This window comes from Megalobrama amblycephala, linkage group LG12 (genome assembly GCF_018812025.1).
Source record: "Megalobrama amblycephala isolate DHTTF-2021 linkage group LG12, ASM1881202v1, whole genome shotgun sequence".
Classification (NCBI taxonomy): domain Eukaryota; kingdom Metazoa; phylum Chordata; class Actinopteri; order Cypriniformes; family Xenocyprididae; genus Megalobrama; species Megalobrama amblycephala.
The window spans coordinates 22631747-22653513 of NC_063055.1; the positions used below are offsets into that span (position 1 = coordinate 22631747).

General features: G+C 39.2%; 1 protein-coding gene across 7 annotated transcripts in view; it reads right to left on the reverse strand.

Annotated features, from left to right (window-relative positions):
* The window catches only part of grid2 (glutamate receptor, ionotropic, delta 2), a 519954-nt gene extending 512585 nt beyond the window's left edge, over positions 1–7369 (reverse strand). For 2 of the 7 annotated variants that reach the window (XR_007187436.1, XM_048209694.1), the window contains exon 1: positions 6370–7366. Coding sequence is in view for 4 of the 7 variants with exons in the window: in XM_048209694.1 (XP_048065651.1) it covers positions 6370–6457 (88 nt within the window). In the remaining 3 variants the exon portion in view is untranslated. Of the gene's footprint in view, positions 1–6369 lie in introns of all 7 variants that reach the window. The other 5 variants (XR_007187438.1, XR_007187437.1, XM_048209687.1 and 2 more) reach the window with 4 other exon arrangements.
* Between the last annotated feature and the right edge of the window lie 14398 nt (positions 7370–21767).

The window sequence follows — 21767 nt, forward strand, 5'->3', positions numbered from 1 at the left end:
TGCAACTTTATATCTCACAACTGAGACTTCATACCTCAGAATTTTTTTTTTTAATCTCACAATTGTGACTTTCTCATACAGTGATTGCAACTTTATTTCTCATAATTGCGACTTTATTCCTAAATAACTATTACATTTATTCCTAATTATTTAAGTTTTATATCTCACAATTGTGACTACTCATGCTTACAGCTTTATATCCAATTTATGTTTCACAATGTGACTATTTCTTTAAAAATCATAGGACATTTACTTGTTTTACAGTGAGGCAAAATCAGACTTCCACCACAGATTTGCAGAGTAAAAAGGCAAAACCATTCTATGCAAATGAGAAACAGCTTTTTTTCTTCTTTAAAGTACAAGGAAAAGTGCACCAGTTTAATCAGGGGAGCATGTGCAAGAGAGAGTGAGAGAGACGGATGGTGAAAGTTAGAAAGAGAAAAAGCAAGGAAATCAAAAGTGTAAGAAAAGAAAAATATGTTTTCTGCAGTACAGATGAAGCACTTTCTTCCTCAGCAACCAGCTACCTGCAAATGACTGTGATTCACAATTCAATGACAGTAAACAAGCATATGAGAGCACTGCATTACACACATCCAGCCTCACTACTGCCACCTACAGGGGGAGTGACTGCATAAGAAATATAAGAAATACAGCCCTAAAACTGAACTTGTATGCTTTCAAAGCAGATCAGAGCAGAAAGCTATTGAAGCGGACCAGGTGGGAAGAAAGAGAAAGCTAGTGAGAAAAGAGAGAAACCGACAGACAGAGAAAGAAAATAGAGAAAGTTACAGACAGAGAGAGAAAAGTCAAAAGGAGGAGGCCCAAGGCTCCATGTGAAAGAGCTCGCAATGATCAGAGACACAAGTTCTCAAAGGGGACTCGCTCCCTTTAGAGCGGTGCTTGAAAGGTGGCTACACGGTATTACAGCATGCTTGTTTACAGCAAGACTGACATCTCACTTCATCTGCACACATTCTCAGAGTTTTATAAATCTTACAAAAGATGAAACATCTTTCCTGGAGTAACAGCATTTGTTAGTCAGAAACCACCCATACTTTTGTGTTGTTTTTGTGTTCAGCCAACATTATTACAATACAAGCATCACATTTGCATGAGGATATTATGGACGACCGAGTAGCGGTTATTGAGGCGAAACGCTCTTTTCAAGCGCATGTATTGTAATTGCAACACTGTAACAAACCATAACGCCCGCAGAAAGCCATGATTGACGTGTTCAGCGTAGCTCTGCATTGCAATCGACTGGGAGCCTGTGGACTAAACACACAGGAAATCACTCAATGTCTTGGTGTCATGAATTCAACAAGACAATAGAGGAAGAACACGTCCCTCACGTTCTCAAAATTTCATGACAGCGGGTAGATCCACCCCAAACTTCAAAAGTAATGTGGAAGATTGAAACAAATGAGAGCACACAAAGATGGACGCATTCAAGCAAACTTTCTCCTCTTTTGTTCTGCTAATATAATAACTCCTCATTAACCCTCATTTTCTGTTTGGGATTCGAGAGACTAAAACAAAATAAAATAAAAAAGGTCTCTGCTGAAAATGAGAACTAAGCAGAAAATCAATTGTATATAAAATTCATCACACATCCCCGATAAAATAAGCCGGTTATGTTAAAAAACATGAATAAAATGAATAAAAATGTTTAAATTTTTGTGTTTTTCTATTCTATTTTGTACACGCACACAAACGCAAGTGGGAAGTGAAGCAAATGTAATATATATTAGTATATCAAAAGTTTGTGGTCAGTAAAGCCAGTAAGGTTTTAAAGAAATTAATATATTTATTTAGCAAGGATGCATTACATGATAATCTTTAGGAAAATGCACAATTAGTTCAAAAATATGAGGGAAACTGAAGAGGTGCCAGAGAACCATTTCGCAGAATTAATCTAAAAGTCCAAATTATTTTTGCAGGGTTTCTCTAAACCACAGATTAGTGATTTAGTAGCATAAAAGATCAAGAGTTCCCTAATGGGTCTGGGAAAAATTCCAGAGTAAGAAATGCAAATGTTACAAGCGTACCCCTAGAGGACGACCTTTATTTTGTCACACCTTTTGCTGGCCTTTCAATACAATTACTCTTTCATCAACTGAAAGAAACTAAAGTGTTCATGTGAGCTTAATTATTCAAGCTCTTTTTAATTACTCATGCCCTTACATAAAATAATAAAACTTCTTTCAGGATAAAAGGTGCATTTCTGTCCATGCATAAAAGTATGTACAATATCAGGCATTCCGAGATCTTAAAAGGCTAGTTCACCCAAAAATGAAAATTATCCATTGATTTACTCACCCTCAAGCCATCCTAGGTATATATGACTATCTTCTTTCAGATGAACACAATCAGCGATATATTTAAAAATATCCTGGCTCTTCTAAGCTTTATAACGGGAATGAATGGGGGATGTGTTTTGAAGCCCCCCAAAAATGCATCCATCCGTCATAAATATAATCCATATGGCTCCAGGGGGTTAATAAAGGTCTTCTGAAGTGAATCAAAAGGTTTTTGTAAGAAAAATATCCATATTTAAAACTTTATTAACTATAGCTTCTGGCAGACGGCTGTATGCATCGATTTGCGGTGGAAGACTAACCTCTGACCAGACACATGACGCAATGAGAGGAGAGAGCAAAACAAAACACCGGTCTCGAATTAGAAGCCTAAAATGAGAAATTTTAAACCGCGAGAGGTGTTTATGTTTACTATACTACTACTTCATGCGTCATATATCGCTTCAGGAGTTACTCATTTCGGTCTGCATATGGTAGTCTGGCGGAAGCTAGTTATTTTAGTTTATATAGTTTTAAATATGGATATTTTTCTTACAAAAATCCATCGTTTTGCTTCATATGGCCTTTATTAACCCACTGAAGCCGTGTGGATTATATTTATGAAGGATGGATGCATTTTTGGGGGGCTTCAAAACACGCCCCCCATTCACTACCATTATATAACCAGGATGGGAGAGCCAGGATATTTTTTTAAATATATCTCCGATTGTGTTCGTCTGAAAGAACATAGTCATATACACCTAGCATGGACTGATGGTGAGCAAATCATTGGATAATTTTCATTTTTGGGTGAACTATCCCTTTAAGGAATTATTGAACTTATGCTTCTGCCTTCAACCAGAAGTCAGAATGTAGCACAATGTGCCAGTTAATTGAGAACATTTCCACTATAACATAAGAAATGCTTCTGCTAATGCCACAATAATAACCCTAGCCTAAAACTAATCACCTCATCATTTTTGGAAAAGCCTTCTATATCTAGCGTTTCAACTTTTCATTATCTGTTACAACACCTGAGCAGGCACAATTTAACCATCCAATCAAAACAAACACATCTTCATGCACTGCTTGTAATTACAAGACCTTTACAAGCATCGCTCCTCATTACCTCAACTTTATATTGCAGGACAACAAAAGGAGGACGCAGTGAGAGAGCTTAAGCAACACTATATGAAGGATAGTCTCCAGGCTAGCACATCTCATTATCACTATGTTCTTGGGATGGAGGCAGTTCGGTCCAGAAATAGACCAACGAAATGGCACTACCCATCTGTCCCACCTACAATGCAATGCTCGGGATTATATTCTACAATTTCCTCTGCAGAGTTTAACGTGTAACTAAGCATGACTGTGCAGAGGAAAAGGATAATGATTTGATTCCCCCACCAGCTTTGTTCTCTCCAGTTGCGCAATAAAAGTCATACACGCAACCTACATTACAAGGAAGCTTCAGCCAGACTGAAAACACATACTGTCAGTGGAGAGTATTGTGATATCCCCTAAGAGCCCCAGACGTGCTCTCAATATGTCAAATCTTCCTGAGAACGAGGGCGATCCATACCATTAAAACTGTCACAGACAAAATCTAGTCCATGCTCAACATCTATTGTGAACAGACAGCGGTGAGTAGACTTCATCCGAATGAAACGGGTACTGCAAGAATCATACTGTGCTCGCAACCAATTAGACATCTCAAATATACATCTGAGAAAAAAAATATATTAATATTACATGTCACTATATAGCTGAAACGCAAAATGAAGAATGCAAATATCCTTCAAAAAGCATTTTTAGATGAACAAAGAGCAACCTAGAACAGGGGTCTACAACAGGGGGTCTACTGTTGGTGCGGCAGGGGGTCTGCCAATTATTGTTTGATCTCAAAATAACTTGAAGTACAATACATTTTTAATGTTAGAGCTCAAACAATGATTGGGATAAACTTTATTTATGAATAATATTTAACAATATATATACCTATGTGACAATGGTCTCGCGATCCACCAAGGGACCTGAAAAAGTTTGATGAATTTCAAGTTTGGGAAGAGAATCGAAGCCACTAGGTGGCGATAGAGGAACCTTCATCAAAATTCCTTAAGGATAAGTGGCCAAAGCAAATCAAGCGTTGTGTTGTGATAATTACCTAATTATCAATATTTAGGCTGGAAACAACTTCAAAGCTGGCCTATGCCGTCTCCTGGCACTTCTTGGTCGTTACACTAAAGGGCACATTTGGAGGTGCACCCGCATACTGCTGGACACTCTGGTCTTTGCACACACATAAATCACTGTGACTTTCTCAATGGGCTCCTAAAGGAGCTGCAGCATTGCGATGCAGCGCACGGCGCGCGAGATACTTCTCTTGGTGCGCGCATCATTAGGAGGCTCCTCTGCAATCAAGTAAAGCGCGTGTGATAAAATGTCTTCATCAGTCGTCTCGCCGAGAACAAACGATGTCGTTTTCGCATTCAAATGACGTCACGTTTTCACTGAGGTATTGCAGAGAACAGATTATGAGGGAATTTAATGACAAGCAAAACTGTTTTAGCCATCCTCAATGCAGTAGAGTCCCTCTGAAACACGCAGAAGCATTGCACGGTGTAAAAAAGAAGGCATAAACGTATATTCATTTGATTCTGTATGCTTTTAATCTTATTTATTGTTTCATATTAAGGTAGACCGCTGTGAAAAGAACCGTAGCGAAAATCAATTCTGGATTGAGGTGAAATATAGTCCACCTGTTTGCTATGGTAGATTGCTTATGCACCACTCGTTTTACAACTTTCATCGATAAAAAGTGTAAGATACGAACACAGTAGCCTATAAAAAAAGAAGTAAAATTTACTGTAAAACTGGCTGCTGCGTTTGGCATATCTTTGCCGTAAATAGTAGGATAATACAACATAGATTAAAAAAATACAGATAAGATGTTGCGCGCATTACAAGATGATTTTTTTTAATATATAGTGTCGTCTTAACTGTATAGGCTACCATTAAATTGTACAAATGCTTCTTAAGAGAGTCCACAGGTGGTACAATGGAAGGTCACATGATGACTTAAGAGATAATAATCACAACTGGCCTCTCCAGCAACTGACCAATCATAACAAATGCAGAGCACAGCGCAAATAACACTGAAAAAAAGATGTAACACAATTAAACTAGCTTTTTAAATACAATTCAAACCCTCAGCGAATTCCACTTTCAAAATATAAGGTAATTCAAACTTTTATTTAACAAATGTAACAATATTTTATTGTAAAATGACGTAAACCACAATTTTTATATATATATGGGTACCCAACTCGGCCATTTCCACTCTCGAGAACCTATGTAGCCTAAATGGATCATTTGGGGATGTTTTATTCATGCCAGGGATAAAGCGTGACTTATTTAACCAACTTTCAGGCATGCACCACGTCATCTCGCCAACACATGCGCTACAATATTTATTTGTTTAGTGCATCAAGCTTTAATTAAATTAAACACGCGCATGCTCCCACGCCAAATTCCCTCCTGCCAAATCCCCAGCACCCCGGCCTCCACCTCCACACAGTGGCCCCTCGGAGGAACCCTCTCTTTTACAGCTCTGATTTAAGACCTCTCTTGGACCCTATCCGATCTCGCGCGCAGTGCCAATCCTTACCCATCGCTAAAACATGCACGCGCACGTGCGCGTTCGCTCAATCCTTTTACAAAGAGTACTGCCAACACTCTTGCTCTTTGCAAATCCAAGTTTATGTTTTTTTATACGATGTCATAATGTGGCGTGCATACAATGCGGCGTCGCGAGGAATCGTTTCCAGTCAAACCACCTGTTCTCACCCACCGTATAGGCTACATAATGGACGCATTGATGAGGACAGATGAAGATGTTCATCTCTGATATTGCAGCCACAACCTTAATTCAGCGCGAAGCTCAGTTATAACTCGCTAAATGGACGTTAATCTGGCCTCAGTGTCTCAACGAATGGCACGACAATGCATAGCTTTTCTCAACGTGGGTTGAGTCCGTGTACTGAGGATTGATGGTGTGATCTGAACTTACCAATGTGAATAATTGAATCGGGGAGCACGGGTTCCCACTCCAGACTCCAAAATGTGATCAGAAACAATACTGCTGGAAAAACTTTCATCTCTCCCTCTGTCAAAATCTATCCTCCTTAGGTTCAGAAAGATGTCGAAGCGACGGTAGTTTTAAATCCTGTGCAGAAAGGCTGCTTGTCCTCCTTTCAAACTGTCAGCCGATGCTTTTTTGCCTCGGATGTGCTTCTGTTGAAGGCGAAATCTTCAGTAACCCGGTAAGAAGAGCACCCGTCAAAACATCCTGATGCTCAAGATCTCCAAGCAAATCCGAATCAATATCAGGCAAAGTTAAAATGTGCTTCATACACTGTTGGGTTTTCTATTCTCCCGTCTAGGCGAATAAATCGGGGTTCCGTGCGCTAAACACGACGCATCTCACAGAATCACCCACCGCACGACTGAACAGAACTTCCTTTGCGCTGATGTAGAAAAGCGCCACACTCACAACCACGAATACAGTTGAATTTGTTTTTGCACTGAGCCCTTATTCCGATGCAGTAGGCTACTGCGGAGACTTTTCTGCGACAGAGAACGAACGGCTCTACATGCGGATTCTCGAGCTGTGATGAGTGGGAGGAGGCCCCCAGGATACATGCGACTACATGGGCAGCAGCATCAGTACCCGGCGCTGTCCAGAACTGAATTAACAGAGGAAAGAGAGACGAGGGGGGAGAGAGCGAGAGCGAGAGCGAGAGCGAGAGAGAGAGAGAGAGAGAGAGAGAGAGAGAGAGAGATCCACAGTGGGGTGGGAGGAGGTAGTTTATGATAATGGAGAGGACTCATCTGTAAGACTCTGGCTCCTCCCTTGTCCAGCAACTGCCAATCATTTAGTCTGCAACTACCAGTTTTCTAAAACATTTTTAAGTACGTTACTGATAACGGTAGGTTTGGTGAAAAATATTACTAAGAATGCAATGTTCTTTTTTTTTTTTAAATAATTTTGATTAGATTTCTAGACCTCCGTTTCATCAGTCCTCTTTAAAATATGCAATTAATCTTTAAGCCCCCTTAAAAATCTCCGATTATGTAACAGGACTCCAAACAAAAAGACAAAAATGAATAGGCAGCTATTGGCTCCTAAAATGAAACATAGAAGGGAGATTTAGTATACAAAAAAAAAAAAAAAGACTAGCCTATTTAACTTTTTGTAAAGTATTAAACTGATAGCCTATAATAATACGGGGGAGGGGGGGATTTTACGAAAGGGGGGAGTTACAAGCTTAATGGTTTTAACATGTCATCACCTAAACAAAGTTACAAACTTATACGTTGAAGTATACATATCACACTAACCAGTGTTGGGGCTATAACACATTACAAGTAACTTGAATTATGTAATCAGATTACTTTAAGTATGTAAAGTAACTAACGCATTACTTTTTCAATTTACAAAACAATAGCCTATCTACGTTACTTTTTCAAATAAATAATGCAAGTTACTTTTTCACATTTATTGACTGACAGATCTTCTGTCCCCATGTTGAGAGAAATCGGGTAAGTGCAGAGGCGTTGTGTGCGCTGTTTGAACGTTATTGTAGTTCTAGACTAAATACGAACATGCATTTACTCATCACACTTGAAGGGTTTGGGTTTACTCAAAATGAATAAAAACAGTAAAATGCAATCTCAGAATTTTATGCAAACCTGTAAAAGTTATATATATATTAAATTACACAAATATACTTTATTTAATCACACTTTATTAACGTGTGTCTTTGCTGCTGACCTCCTATGATCTAAATCTAATTGAAAGGTTTGTTTGAGCTGCGCCCTCTACTGTACAGGCGTAAATATGCATTTCCTTCAACTTGAGGTTCATTCATTTAACTTTTGGTGCAAAAGGGCCTTAACATTAGCCAAAAATAGAACTTTTTTGCTGTTATTAAAAAACAAACAAACAAACAAGCTCAGCCAAAGACTATAGATATAGAAAGACGGTCCACTCCTATTAGTTATGAATGGGAGAAACTGCAACGCGCAGTATGGCGGAATCATAGACTTGTAAAAAAAAAAAAAAAAAAGAAAAAAAAAAGAGGGCGGAATACTTCCCTCCTTCTAAGTAAAAGAGCCAATCGCTGATTGATAAAGTCACTGCAGCTGCCATTAGAGGCGCCGTTTCCCATAGAAACCTGAGACTCGCGCATAAGACTGCACATGCGCATTGGCTCGTCTAACGCTAAGCATAAGAAACAACATGTATGTGACGATTCATGTCAGATTTTGTGGCTGATTTGAAATATGTAATTTAATTGAGAGTTCGCCAAGCAGTTTTGAGATTTCATGATTCCCCCATTCAAATAGATAGGACTTTCGGTGCGTTCCAAACGGGATATATCGCCCTCCGAAGGGCACTTCGGAGTGAAAATAATCATGGCCGCCATGTTGAAGGGTCGTTCCAAACCGAAGTGCTCAAAACTGGCCACTTCAAAGGGCCCTTCAAAATGAAGGATTTCGAAGGGTAGGCTACAACTGATGGACACTTCGGGCCCCCATGATCCTTTGCACAGGAGGTTAGGAGTTTGATTTTAACTATTATGTATGTATAATATTTTTCTATACTACTGTAATATTTATATGAGTTAGATTTGGTACATTATTATGGTCAAAACGACATTGTACTTCAACAAAAATACTTTACAGCTCCCTTTATCAGTCCATTCAAATATTTAAAATACATAGGTACAATATAGCCTACATGCGATAAACCTAAAATAAATAAATAAACTAACGTTAAACAAAGGGCGCAGCTTGCACAATCTACTCCTCTTTGATTGTCTCGTTAAGATGACGTTCCAAAAGAAGAGTTTTTTTGACCCCTACACCCTTCATCCCTTCGAAGCTCTCACTCTGGAGGGTAAACCCTTTGAAGGGATTAGGGCATAGGGATGAGCCCTTCCGAATGGAACACAACCTTTGTCTTGGATGCCCGAATAGCTGCCCGGAGGCGTTGCAAATATGGCCGCCAAGTGAACAGACTTTCTTTGAAAGGGACTTTGCTTCAGCCCAGGTGAGAAAAAGTAACACAAAAGTAATGTAACACATTACTTTTTATAAAAAGTAACTAAGTAACGCAATTAGTTACTGTTTTAGGGAGTAACACAATATTGTAATGCATTACTTTTAAAAGTAACTTTCCCCAACACTGACAATAGCGGTTCCTGGTTCGAAATGCAATCTGATGCAACTGCACATGAAGAAATAATGCTTTGCTAATTAGATTGTAAATTGTTTTTACTCTTTGTTGTAGTTGTGACAATTTTGGGGAACCCAAACAAGTGTTGAATACAGCGTCTGAAGTATGCTGAGGTTTCACTATGGCAGTAACAAAAAACATTACATTCTAAAAAAAACAGTCAAGCAAGATTCAAACTTACAATCACTCTTACAGCAAGACACATTGCTCTGAGACACAGTAGCTCACATTTGGATATGGGTTTGAGCCCCCCAAAGGCTGAAATCCTAGAATCACCGCTGATGACAGTCACAAACTGGATTTGCACTGCTCATTGAGCACAGAAGTATTAAGACTACCTTCCATATCCATCAAACGCTCCCTGCTCCTTTGGGATAATTTGTGTCTGCTTAATAGCACTGTGTCATGGGCCGTCTCCACATTGCAAGATAAAACAAAGTAGTTTAGAGTTCAATTTGTACTTGTAGCCACCACATTAAATCCTCTTGTTTATTTATCCGTGACCTTCAGGTGACGCGCTGACTGTTCTACCTCAAAGAGACTTCCATGAGCTTGCAGTCTTGAAGACAAAGTAAAGATCAGACAGGCACACTGAGAGTTGTCAAACAACACTGCCTGATACAAAGTCAACATCCTAAAAGATTGTTTCGCTCAACATTTTGTCAGGCTGCCACAACTTACAACCTATAAAAATGACGACTTTGTGTAGTTTGACTCCAATGACCTGTTTATCCATTCAATGACATTGTTGATTTTGGTGTGACCCAGGGAACCCAGAGGATTATGGCAGACAGGAACACACAGCTATTGTCTGTACACTTTCAAAATCCAGAGAGTGAGAGCAATGGCTCATTAAACACGGAGATTGGATCAGGCGTGTGACAAAAGGGGAGGAGCAGAATATCAATGTACCCCAGTGGAACAGTACAGAGGTCAATCATAGCAAAGCTTCAGTCTAAAACAGATACAAACAGTCAGCCACTTGATATGCCATTTACTTAATATATACTAAGGCACCAAAGCTTTCCATTAGAGATGCATGTAATGGCATGAGGGATTCAACTTGATGGGTGTCGATTCACCTTTGACTCCCCATTCTCTTTTCTTTTAGCTCCAGACGTGTATAAATATTGATAAGCCACTTAATAATGCCACATAAACTGCACGGGAATGTAAGTGGTCATGCGAAGGCTACCTTGACTAAACAGGTGCAGAATTCAGTCAAATCTTTCTTCGCCAACTACAAAATGTCTTCTTTTATGCAAAAAACAAACAAACAAACAAACAAACAAACAAACACCCCGAGTAACTAATTTCCATTCTTTTAGACTTTCCACCTGGGCTCATTTTTCTTGCAGCTCACCAACACAGTGTTTTCTGAAAATGAATTATGTATCAGCAAGCAAACAGAATGGGCACGAGGTTATCTGCGCACAATGTCACGGCCCGAGTTTGACTGAGCAAAGTTCGGGTTGAGAGTCAGATGTGGGGCGCTTTAGAAGATGTTGTGTAGCTTGTTTTGGCAACAGCGGCTGTCCTGATATCCTCACCAAAATATTTATAGGTCTCCCGGCATCAGAGGATTCATTTTTAGATTTGTGCGTAAGAGAAGAGACCCAAAGTTTTCAAAGTTTCATTAATAATAAAACACCTTTTAACTCGAAAATATCGCAAAGCTCCAGGGGACTTCCGAAATAGATTCAAACAACAGCTCGAACGAATAAGGTGGGGACGATGTAAATTGCGAAGATTATTAAATATGATAGTTCCTTCAAACACTAGCTTTATGGCAACAGCTTTACTTTGCCATTCATAATAAGTGCAACAGACTTTAATATTTGAACTGAAACCCAGACAGAGCTGGCTCGAACGCACTATGAATACTAATTTAGAAACAGATTATTGTAACATTAAGTTGAGACCTTCAAGTTTGATAGACTGCATAAAAATCAGTTTCAAAAGCCACTGTCAGAATGAAAAGAGAGCACTCCAACTTCTATACGTTACAGCCCATGCATTATTTATAACGCCACCTGTGCGCGAGACGTCGGGCCGCCTAATAGCTGATCACTGGCTCAAATAAAGGCAAAGAAATAAAACACACAATTGCAACTTTTATTCTGCACACTTGGCTGAAATTCGCTCCCATTACTAAATAGCATTAACTGCTCATAAATGGAGCGAAATAGCTTTGTGATTTGTGGCTGTTATGTGTAATTTGCTGCCTGGGCATAAAAGTTGGTGGATCAATTTTTAGCTAGCCGCTCCTTTCAGAAAATTTGATTCCATTGACAAAACCTGCAAGCCAAAGCCTGGTCTTTGCTGGACTACGATGACAAGTGTTTCAAAAGACATCATAAAGTAAGCTGCGCTCTATAAATAAGAGCCTATTCACTCACAGTGGTAAAGGAGCTGTCTGCTGGACTGGGGGAGGGCTGCTAAAAGAGAGTGCTGATCTGCTGCACATTACTCAGGGAGCTGTTCCTTTTATGATGGTGCTGAATTCCAGGAAGCCCGTTTAGATGGTATAGTATGTTAAAAGTCAACGCTTTGGTCAAGACCTGCATCTGCTGAAACATACATCCATTTTTTAAGAGATAACTGACACTAAACTGCATAGCTGACTAACTGTTGTTATCTGTTGTTGCAAGAGAAAGCTCATAGGTAGCAAAGCAGTACCTCTTGACAAACAGCAGAGGGCTCCCTTCTATTTGAGCTGCCTGACATTTCACTTGAATAAAAGAAGGCTTTGAAGTAAGTGAAGATTTGCAGGGGAAAATGAAAGTAATGAGACTTTCAGGATGCAATGTGCAGATTTGCTCTAAACATAAAAGCATGCCGCCGACTCCCAGGTAATTGACTTGCCCCATGGGAAGAGAGGTCACATTTGAGATAATAATGTCATTACTGAAATATTGACAGGTTTGCTCGTACAGGGATTCAGCATGTCCATAAAGGGACGGTGTTGCAGTGCTCGGTTTTGTGCTGCGCTTGGGTCAATACAAAGTTGAGAGGACTGAATATAGATGAGTTTCGGGTTATTTACAGTTGCCGCACCAGGACTCAGACACTCTTTAGATCAATCACTCTCTGTCCTCAGAGAACGGGAGAGAAAGACCCCAATCGCACAATGTCACGGCAGCTTCTTCCCCCGCCCCACGCGAACAGGAGCACATCCCCAGGTCAAAAAAAAAATTATCTGTGCAAGCCAATGATAAGTTATGGCCTGTGACATGAAAGCAAAGACTTTTGTTTCACTGGAAACAACAGCATTGGTTTAGTCTCCTCAAGCGCATGATCAATCTCAGCTTTGAGATTTAGCCTTCCTGCCGTATATTAAACAAAATTTCTCCGGTCACAAAGTTGGCTTGCATTTTTCAAGGGCACCAAGAAGTGTGTTTAAGTGCTGAGCTAGGACATAACGCAGCCCCTTTGTGACAGACTCGTCTCCCCCATGGGGTTTGCCAACCGCCGGGCCAAAGGGGGCCAAACAGACGCAATCCACCTCCTTGGCACTGCCCTTCAGTGGGGTTGTGTCGTATGATTAATGGAACACCTTGCACATGGTCGAATCCGGTCGTTGTGTAAGCTGCCTGGAGTTAGGCTTCGACTCAGTGCGGTAATCTCGCACGTATGTTGCGGAAGCCCAGCATAATTGAAGCTGGCGAGACTCTCAAAAACAAAAAGAAAGTACACTATCAAACTAGCAGCAAGCAAAAGATGGCTATTTCCTTTCACGTCGAAGATGCGGGAGGGAAAATCACAATGTCCAATTTCCATTTCACCCGTGAGAATAATTGACTATTCCGCCTCTGAGTGTATAAATCCATCAATCCCCTCGTGATCTTGGAGCTAAGGCAGGCGTTTTTGCTGAGCTGAGTTTTCTCCGAATTGTGTCTTGCCACTGTGTCTCTCACAGTCAAAACGTTTCACCCTCCCCTTCAGCAGGGTGACAGAGTACTTGGAGAAATTGGGTCACACATTCACATATCCGAAATTGCAGCATTTTTTGAGGGATAAAGACGCAAATGCAGCGATCATTTATTTTGGCTCTTCAACAGGACGAAGACAGTAACCGATACAGCGATTCTACGTTTACAGGCCATTGCAGGAGGTGAGGTTTGATGCGGCGTTACCAAAAAAAGGACTCTAGGGTTGCTGGAGTGAGACTATAGTATCACTGCAGGCCTTAACCCCTCTCCCTTTCATTCAGGTGATAAAGGGAGGCTGAATAATTGGTTTTCTGGCTGACTGACCCTGAAAACAGAAAAAAAAAAGTGAGTTGAAATGAAGTGAACTGTCTGGGGGTGGATGGATTGAAATGCTGAGTACTCGAGAGTTGATAAGAGCCATTTGCATGGACAAAATGTCCATGGAGGATTGAAGTGAGACAGCTGAGCAAGAAAGAGAGAAAGGGGTCTGAAATGGGAAGAAAGAGCCTGGAGTCTTCAGCAGTCTTTCAAGACGGCCTCTGGTACTGTGAGGGTGGCAGAGAAGAAAGAGGACAGATTCAGCAAACTTAAGGAAGTTCTCTGCTGCCGTGAGGCTGGAAAGAGTTAGATGTGTTTGTTACTATAGAGCAAACAAGTTTAAGAGGAGAGGCCGAGGGACCTTCTCAGGGAAATGATTAGCAGTAGGGACTTAATTGAAGCAGGTGGGCACCAGCGTGATGCCATTTGCTTTATCGCAGGGATGCAGATCACAAGTAAACACAAGAGTCCACGGGTCATTATTATCAACAAAATGCACAGGTGCTCTCTGCCGCGATGTCTCTTTGGAAACTTGCGCAACTGCTTGGCACCTGAGAGGCACTGTGCTGCATTAAAAAGTCAGTAAAGAACTCACCCACTTAGATATCACCACTTTATGTGACTTGAAAAGACCTGAACACATGACGAGTGTGTTTTTTTTTTTTTTTAATGAGCAATCATCTTGGTGAAATTAAAGGGATAGTTCACCTAAAAATGAAAATTCTGTCATCATTTATTCCCCCTCAAGTAGTTCCAAACCTGTATGAATTTCTTTGTTCTGCTGAACACAAAGGAAGATATTTGGAAGAATGTCATTAACCAAACAGATCGTAGTAGGAAAAATAAATACTATGGTAATCAATTGGGGGAGAGATCTGCTTGGTTGCTGACATTCTTCCAAATATGTTCCTTTGTGTTCAGCAGAACAAAGAAATTCATGCAAGTTTGGAACTACTTGAGGGTGAGTAAATGATGACAGAATTTTCATTTTTAGGTGAACTATCCCTTTAAAGATGCATCGTCGTGTCTATGACCGTGTTTACCAGGCATGACTGGTGATCCGAAATAAGTTGACTATTAAAAAGAACAGCTGAACATCAATACGCAAATAAAATATATATTAAATTGATACTGCCTTTAGTTATTATTTTGAAATAAATTGCTTAAAGTGCTTAAAAAATTTGATAACGTTAAGAGTAACAGACATAAATTTACATTTGATTTATAGAAAATAAATAAATCAAACTGTGAAGACTTTGCCTCCTCATTTCAGAACACCACTGCATGTCACTGATATAAGAAAATCTAGAAAGAATGTGACTGTTTCAAATAATCCAATCATTATCAGTGTCAGGAACTGAACCACTTGAGCTGAACAGTGAATTAACACTGGTAAAATGACGCATTTTGCTAGCAGGCTAATTAACTGCATCCTATACATATGAGATTATATATACATACAAGATTAATAAGATGTATAACAAACTTAATATTACAACTTACACTATTGTTTAAAACTTATTGGGTCAGTAAGTTTTTTTTTTATGTTTTTGAAAGAAGTCTGTCCAAACAGTCAGATAAAAAGGTACGGTGCTTGTCACTGGGGCAGTAAAAGGCACATCTTTGTACCTTACTTACCCCTAAATAGTCATATTAGTACCTTTTTACCTTTGCACCTTAGGGTACAGCCCCAGTGACATGCACCCTACCTTCTTTTCTGACAGTGAATGCTTACCAAGGCTGCATTTATTTGATCAAAAATGCCATAAAAACACTAATATTGTGAATTATTATTACAATTTAAAATCAAATATAACATTTCTGTGTTGGCAAAAGTTTTCAGCAGCTATTACTTCAGTGTCATGATCCTTCAGAAATCATTCTAATATACTGATTTGGTGCTAAAGAAACATTTATTTTGATCAACTTTGAAAATGGTTGTTCTGCTTAATATTTTCATGGAAACATTTTTTTTCAGATCTCTTTGATGAACAGAAAGTTCAAAAGAACAGCATTTATATGAAGTCAAAATCATTTGTAACTATAAATATCCTTACTGTCACTTTTGATAAACTGAACACATTTTTGCTAAATGAAAGTTCTCATTTCTTATTAATAAAAGAATCATTTAAAAAATAAAGTACTGACACCAAACTTTTGAACGGTAGTGTACATCTGCACAAAATGGCACAAATGAACATGAAGTTGTGTGCTAGCCAGAATATGTTCTGTACACGATATTATGTAACAACACACTAAAATACGAACAATGAATAATGCATTAAAAATGTTCAATATTGTATTATAATGATATAATATATTATAGTGTACTCATTGTAATTTTATTTCAAGAGATAACATTTTCACAAGTACAGATTTCACATTGTTATTAAATAAATTAGTCACATTTAATATAAATTTTGAATATTTGGTTTAATTCTGAATTCTTCGCTGACTAAAATCGGATGCCATTTAGTAAAATTGCCTAAACTGATCTATTGACGTGAATCTCTCACAACACCACCACTGCGGTTTGGGGTAATATGTAATGCAGCTTTGCAGGTGTTAAGAAGGTTGCCGACTCACTGTGTTCATGTTGCTGCAGGCACTGGTTTTATGAGTCCTCAATGTAAGCAAAACCAAGAAAGGCATATTCACAGCTGAAGCATGTTGCTGATGAAAGATGCAAATGAATGTGGTGCCACGGGTGGGAAAACAACTCACAAATGTATCCCAACATGCACCTCTATGCATAAGTATGCTCACAGAGTTATTGAAATCACCGCTCAATATGCTTCTCCTATGCGGTTATCTGATATGAGAATACTTTAGCATCTCAGTCTGACAAGGCCCTGGACCGCAAAATTGATAAACACAAAGTAAATTAATGGGGGCGAATGGAGAAAAAAAAAAAATGGCAGCTGCACATCGGGGAAGGAACGAAAGACAGATAGAGAGAATGAGAGTCATTTGACTCTCTTGCTCTCGATGAGAAACCTGCTGATAATCGCTGAGAGCAAATGAGCCCCAAGTCCCCGCTGTCCTCCCATGACGGAACAGTGGCGGCTGTGCCGGTGCTACACGTCTGATTATTCTTTATATCCCTGGGTCATTTCCAATTTAAGAAGCACGCTATCAAAGCAAGTCGATATTACACGCCGTACCCCCATGAAAATCACTGAATTCCTGTTAGAGGAAGAAGCTGACGATAACAAGAATCTTTAGTCGCTCTCCTTGGCTCATCCGGGAAGGAAAGGAATAACAACCCCATTTATCCATCATTACCGGCACCCTCCATTTGTTTTAGATGAGTTTGTGCAGAGAGATGTTGGAACATGGAGTGAATGAGGGATTGTAGACCAGCCGAGGTGACTGAGAAAAGGGGAAAAAAAAAGAACATTTGATCAACAAGCCACATGATGTGTCATAGCAGATGATGCTAATAATGATTGAGAAGCTGCTTGCCAACCATGGCAACATACCGTAGAAAGAAACGGCACTGCCTTTACCACCCAGGAGCTGTGTGGGTTGCTCTCGCTCATCTCCCACTGCTTTGTTTCATTCCACAGTTGTTGGAGAGAAAGCAACACCCTGTGGGAAAAGTAAGCTGGCAAGCCTGTCTCTTCTTGCTTCCAAGAATGGCTCAGCATGCCAGTGTGTCTGGGCAGGGCGAGAGTAGAGGGCATCGCTCCGGGCACCATTGGGAGATGGGCATGCCAGTGGGGTGCAGTGGGCAGCAGTCACAGTTGTTGGCCCACTACGACCTTCCGTGAGTTTGGGGGGCATCATCTCAGCGTGGGTACTCTCACTGGCAGGCCACAGGCCCCAAGCGTTTTGGACATGGACAAGTTCAACAATATCAAAAGTAGCATCTGGTCATTCTCAAACCAACACATATGACGTTCTTTCTTCTGTGGAATACAAAAGGAGAAATTGTGAGGAATGCATGTCGTTCCTTTCCACAAAATGAACGTGAATATGGGCTGATGTTACAACGTCAAACGAGCTGGATGGAAATAGACACTGAAGGACAAATAAAGCCTTGATCAAATAAATGCAGCCTTGGTGAGCATAAGAGACTTCTTTCAAAAACATTAAAAAAAAGGTGCCCTAGAACGCTTTTTCACAAGATGTAATATAAGTCTAAGGTGTCCCCTGAATGTGTCTGTGAAATTTCAGCTTAAAATACCCCATAGATTTTTTTTTGTTAATTTTTTTTAACTGCCTATTTTTGGGCATCATTAAATATGCCGATTCAGCGTGCTTCCCCTTTAAATGCTCGCGACTCTATAATACATTGCATAAACAAAGTTCACACAGCTAATATAACTCACAAAATGGTGTTCGTCATGCAGCATATCTGATTATGTAAGTATGGTATTTATTTGGATGTTTACATTTGATTCTGAATGAGTTTCATAGTGCTCCGTGGCTAACGGGCTAAAGCTAACATTACACACTATTGGAGAGATTTATAAAGAATGAAGTTGTGTTTGTGAATTATACAGACTGCAGGTGTTTAATAATGAAAATAACGACATGACTCTGATCTCCGTGAATACAGTAAGAAACGATGGTAACTTTAACCACATTTAACAGTACATTAGCAACATGCTAACGAAACATTTAGAAAGACAATTTACAAATATCACTAAAAATATGTTATCATGGATCATGTCAGTTATTATTGCTCCATCTGCCATTTTTCACTATTGTCCTTGCTTGCTTACCTAGTCTGATGATTCAGCTGTGCACAGATCCAGACGTTAATACTGGCTTGTGTAATGCCTTGAACATGGGCATGTGCAAAATTTGTGGGCGTACATATTAATGATCCCGACTGTTGCGTCAGTCAGTGTTATGTTGAGATTTGCCTGTTCTTCAGAGGTCTTTTAAACAAATAAGATTTTTATAAAAAAGAGGAAACAATGGTGTTTGAGACTCACTGTATGTCATTTCCATGTACTGAACACTTGTTATTCAACTATGCCAAGGTAAATTCAATTTTCAATTCTATGGCTCCTTTAAAAAAGATCTTAAAACCCCAAACTTTTGAATGATAGTGTACAGTATGTATATGGAGATGAAATCTGTGGGTTTGCACTAGTGTTGTACTCAAGACCACCAAATCCAAGACCAAGTCGAAAACCAATACCATTGTCTGTTGAGACCAAGACAAGACCAAGACCAAGACCAAGGCAGGACGAGACCAAGTCAAGACCAAGACAAGACTAGCACTCCACCTTTACTGCCTGAGAAATGTCTTATTTTTAATCATTAAATACAATTAGAATAATAAGACACTATATGTGACCTGTGCTGGAAAAATGAGTCTGAATGTGCACAGGCTACAGCCAAAACAAGTTCAAAACTCGATTTTGGTCAATTTTTGAGGTTTTCACAAAAATTAGTTCATTAAACCGTCATCTAGCGATCAAAATGCTTCAAATAGCAATTAAACATCTAAAAACATCTTTACTTATATGTTTCTTTGAGGAGTACCCTTTCCTTTGCCAATGAAAAATGCCGTTTTCACACGTACATCTCGGAGACATCTATTTGATTTTATTTTCCATTTTATTTTATGTCTTATTTTAAGGGTGTTTGCTCATCTGCAATACGTCTATAGGATGTTTCCTGTCAGATAACAAATAGATGTTTAGAAGATGTCTTTAAGATGTTTATAATTTAGAATGTATGTAAAACTGACATCTTAAAGATGCTATCAGATATTTGTAAACAGCAGACGCTTTCCAGATGAAGTGATCTACAACAGACATCCTGCAGATGTACGTTTGCTCGCGCTTCCCATCAGTCCAAGTTTGGTATCGTTTTAAAGCGCAGCATTCGAACTTTGTGAATATTCATAGAGAATTTTTGATGGCATGAGTCTGAACCAATGAAATGTGATTTTCAAACTGATGTAAACAAATCGCAAGGACAAAAACGTCTCAGACAGCACGCAATCTCAATATACACATAAAATTTGTTATGGTGCGGATGCAAGTGTGACTGCCATTTTCATTCTGTACATGCCTACATGAAAACACACCAGGTTCCGAATCAATTGCTCCAAGGTATGAAAACACCCTAAATTATGACATGAATTTTCAATTATTGAGTGAACTATCCCTTTAAGTCACACCAAGTCAGACTGATTGACCAAAATAAACATAAAAAAAGAGGAAAATTTAAAAAAGAAATTCAAAAAGCAACCATGGAAAATCAGCCCTGGCAACAGTGGAAACAAACGATTCTGGAGAATATTTCTGAGAATTTCTCACGTAGATGTCATACATAACTGGATCACATTTATGAAGACACAGAAGAACAGTGACAGAAAAATACACCTTTGTGCATCAAAGTCAGCCCACTCCCACATCAAGACAACAAACACTTGTCATTCCAAGAGTTCTACGGTACCAGTTTTCCTCCCTGCGGAGCTTTGCAATTACTTTTGCCCAGAAGTTGGCGGTCTCCCTCTGCTCTCCTTTTAGCTGGAAAAAAAAAAATGGTTATGGATGACAAAGAGGTGCAACGATATGTGCTGTGAAACCTGGACAGTTGAATTGGACTGTGAAGCCTGAACAGAAATCAGACAAAGAGAGTGATTTAGACAGGGACCATGTGAGGTTCACACAGTCTTTTGAGTCATATAATCTGATGCAATACACTAAAGCAAACACAATAACCAATTTCCAGAGGACGTTTTGAGAAGGATGACATCCATTTTACCTTTTCACCAAGAAGCAAGGGCAGGCCAGAAAAAGGGTTAGCTTTAGACCGCTGCAGGCCATCAAAGCAATAGCTTTTTCCTGCCTGGTTTCCAGAGACTATGATTGTAAACAGAAATATTGCTTACAGTGTACTCTCCTCTTCCATTAAAAATGATGTCAAACATCATGGAGCAGGTGTACTGATGGAGCACTGCTGGCAAATCAGTTGATGAAAAGCATAAAACTGAAAAACATCCTACTAATAACAAAAGCTAGGTCTTACATGTATCAAAACTCTTCTCTTTTTTTAAATATCTGTCTTTAATGAGTGAATATATTACATTCAGTGTAAAACAGAACTTTATAACGAAAACCACCAATGAGAGAAAAGATACAGATAAAGGTTTTTTTCAAATCTTATTATGGTTTAAATCTCTTAAAAGTGCCATTGTTATGTGAACCCTGTACATACTGAGGGGAAAAAAAAAAAAGATGATGAAAGAGATGATTTCGGCATATCATCAGAATCCGTAACAAAGAATTTTATATGCGTCGATACAGAGTCCAGACAGACAAATAAAAGCCTAAGATGATAGTCGCTTCACAATATCACATAATAAATAAGGCCAAATAAATATCTACTCAACGTTAAAAGGATTCAGTTCAGAAATGTGATGGCACATAGTCATGTTAATGATTGAGTCACTTGAGATCCACGAGTTCCCGCTCTTGCACAGACTCAACCCATGATCTCGCATATTCAAGTCCGTTTAAACGTCCGTCCTTCAAGCGTCATGGCTCAAACGTGTAGTTTAAAGTCATGTGTCAAACACGCAAGGGAGGCTGAAGAAGGAACAAGGACAATTCCTGCCTCTGGGAACACGCATTTAACATTCACCAGTCACAAACTGGCACCCGCACAGAATTTAAACAGTATTGCTGACCGCAGTTATCGAGGGCTGAATTGTCTCAAATTGGCTGTCTAACAGCAGTCTGCTCTCCTAAGGTCACTCTGAAATACAGGGTCCAGAATTAACCCAAGGATGAATGAATTAAGCAGATTCACTGGCAATAAACTTCTTGACCATTTTTTTGCATTTTTCTTTTAATAATAAAAAAAGGTAATAAATGCATATTATAATTGTAATATTTTATAAAAATAATAGTAATAATACCAGTAATAATAATAATTATGTTAATA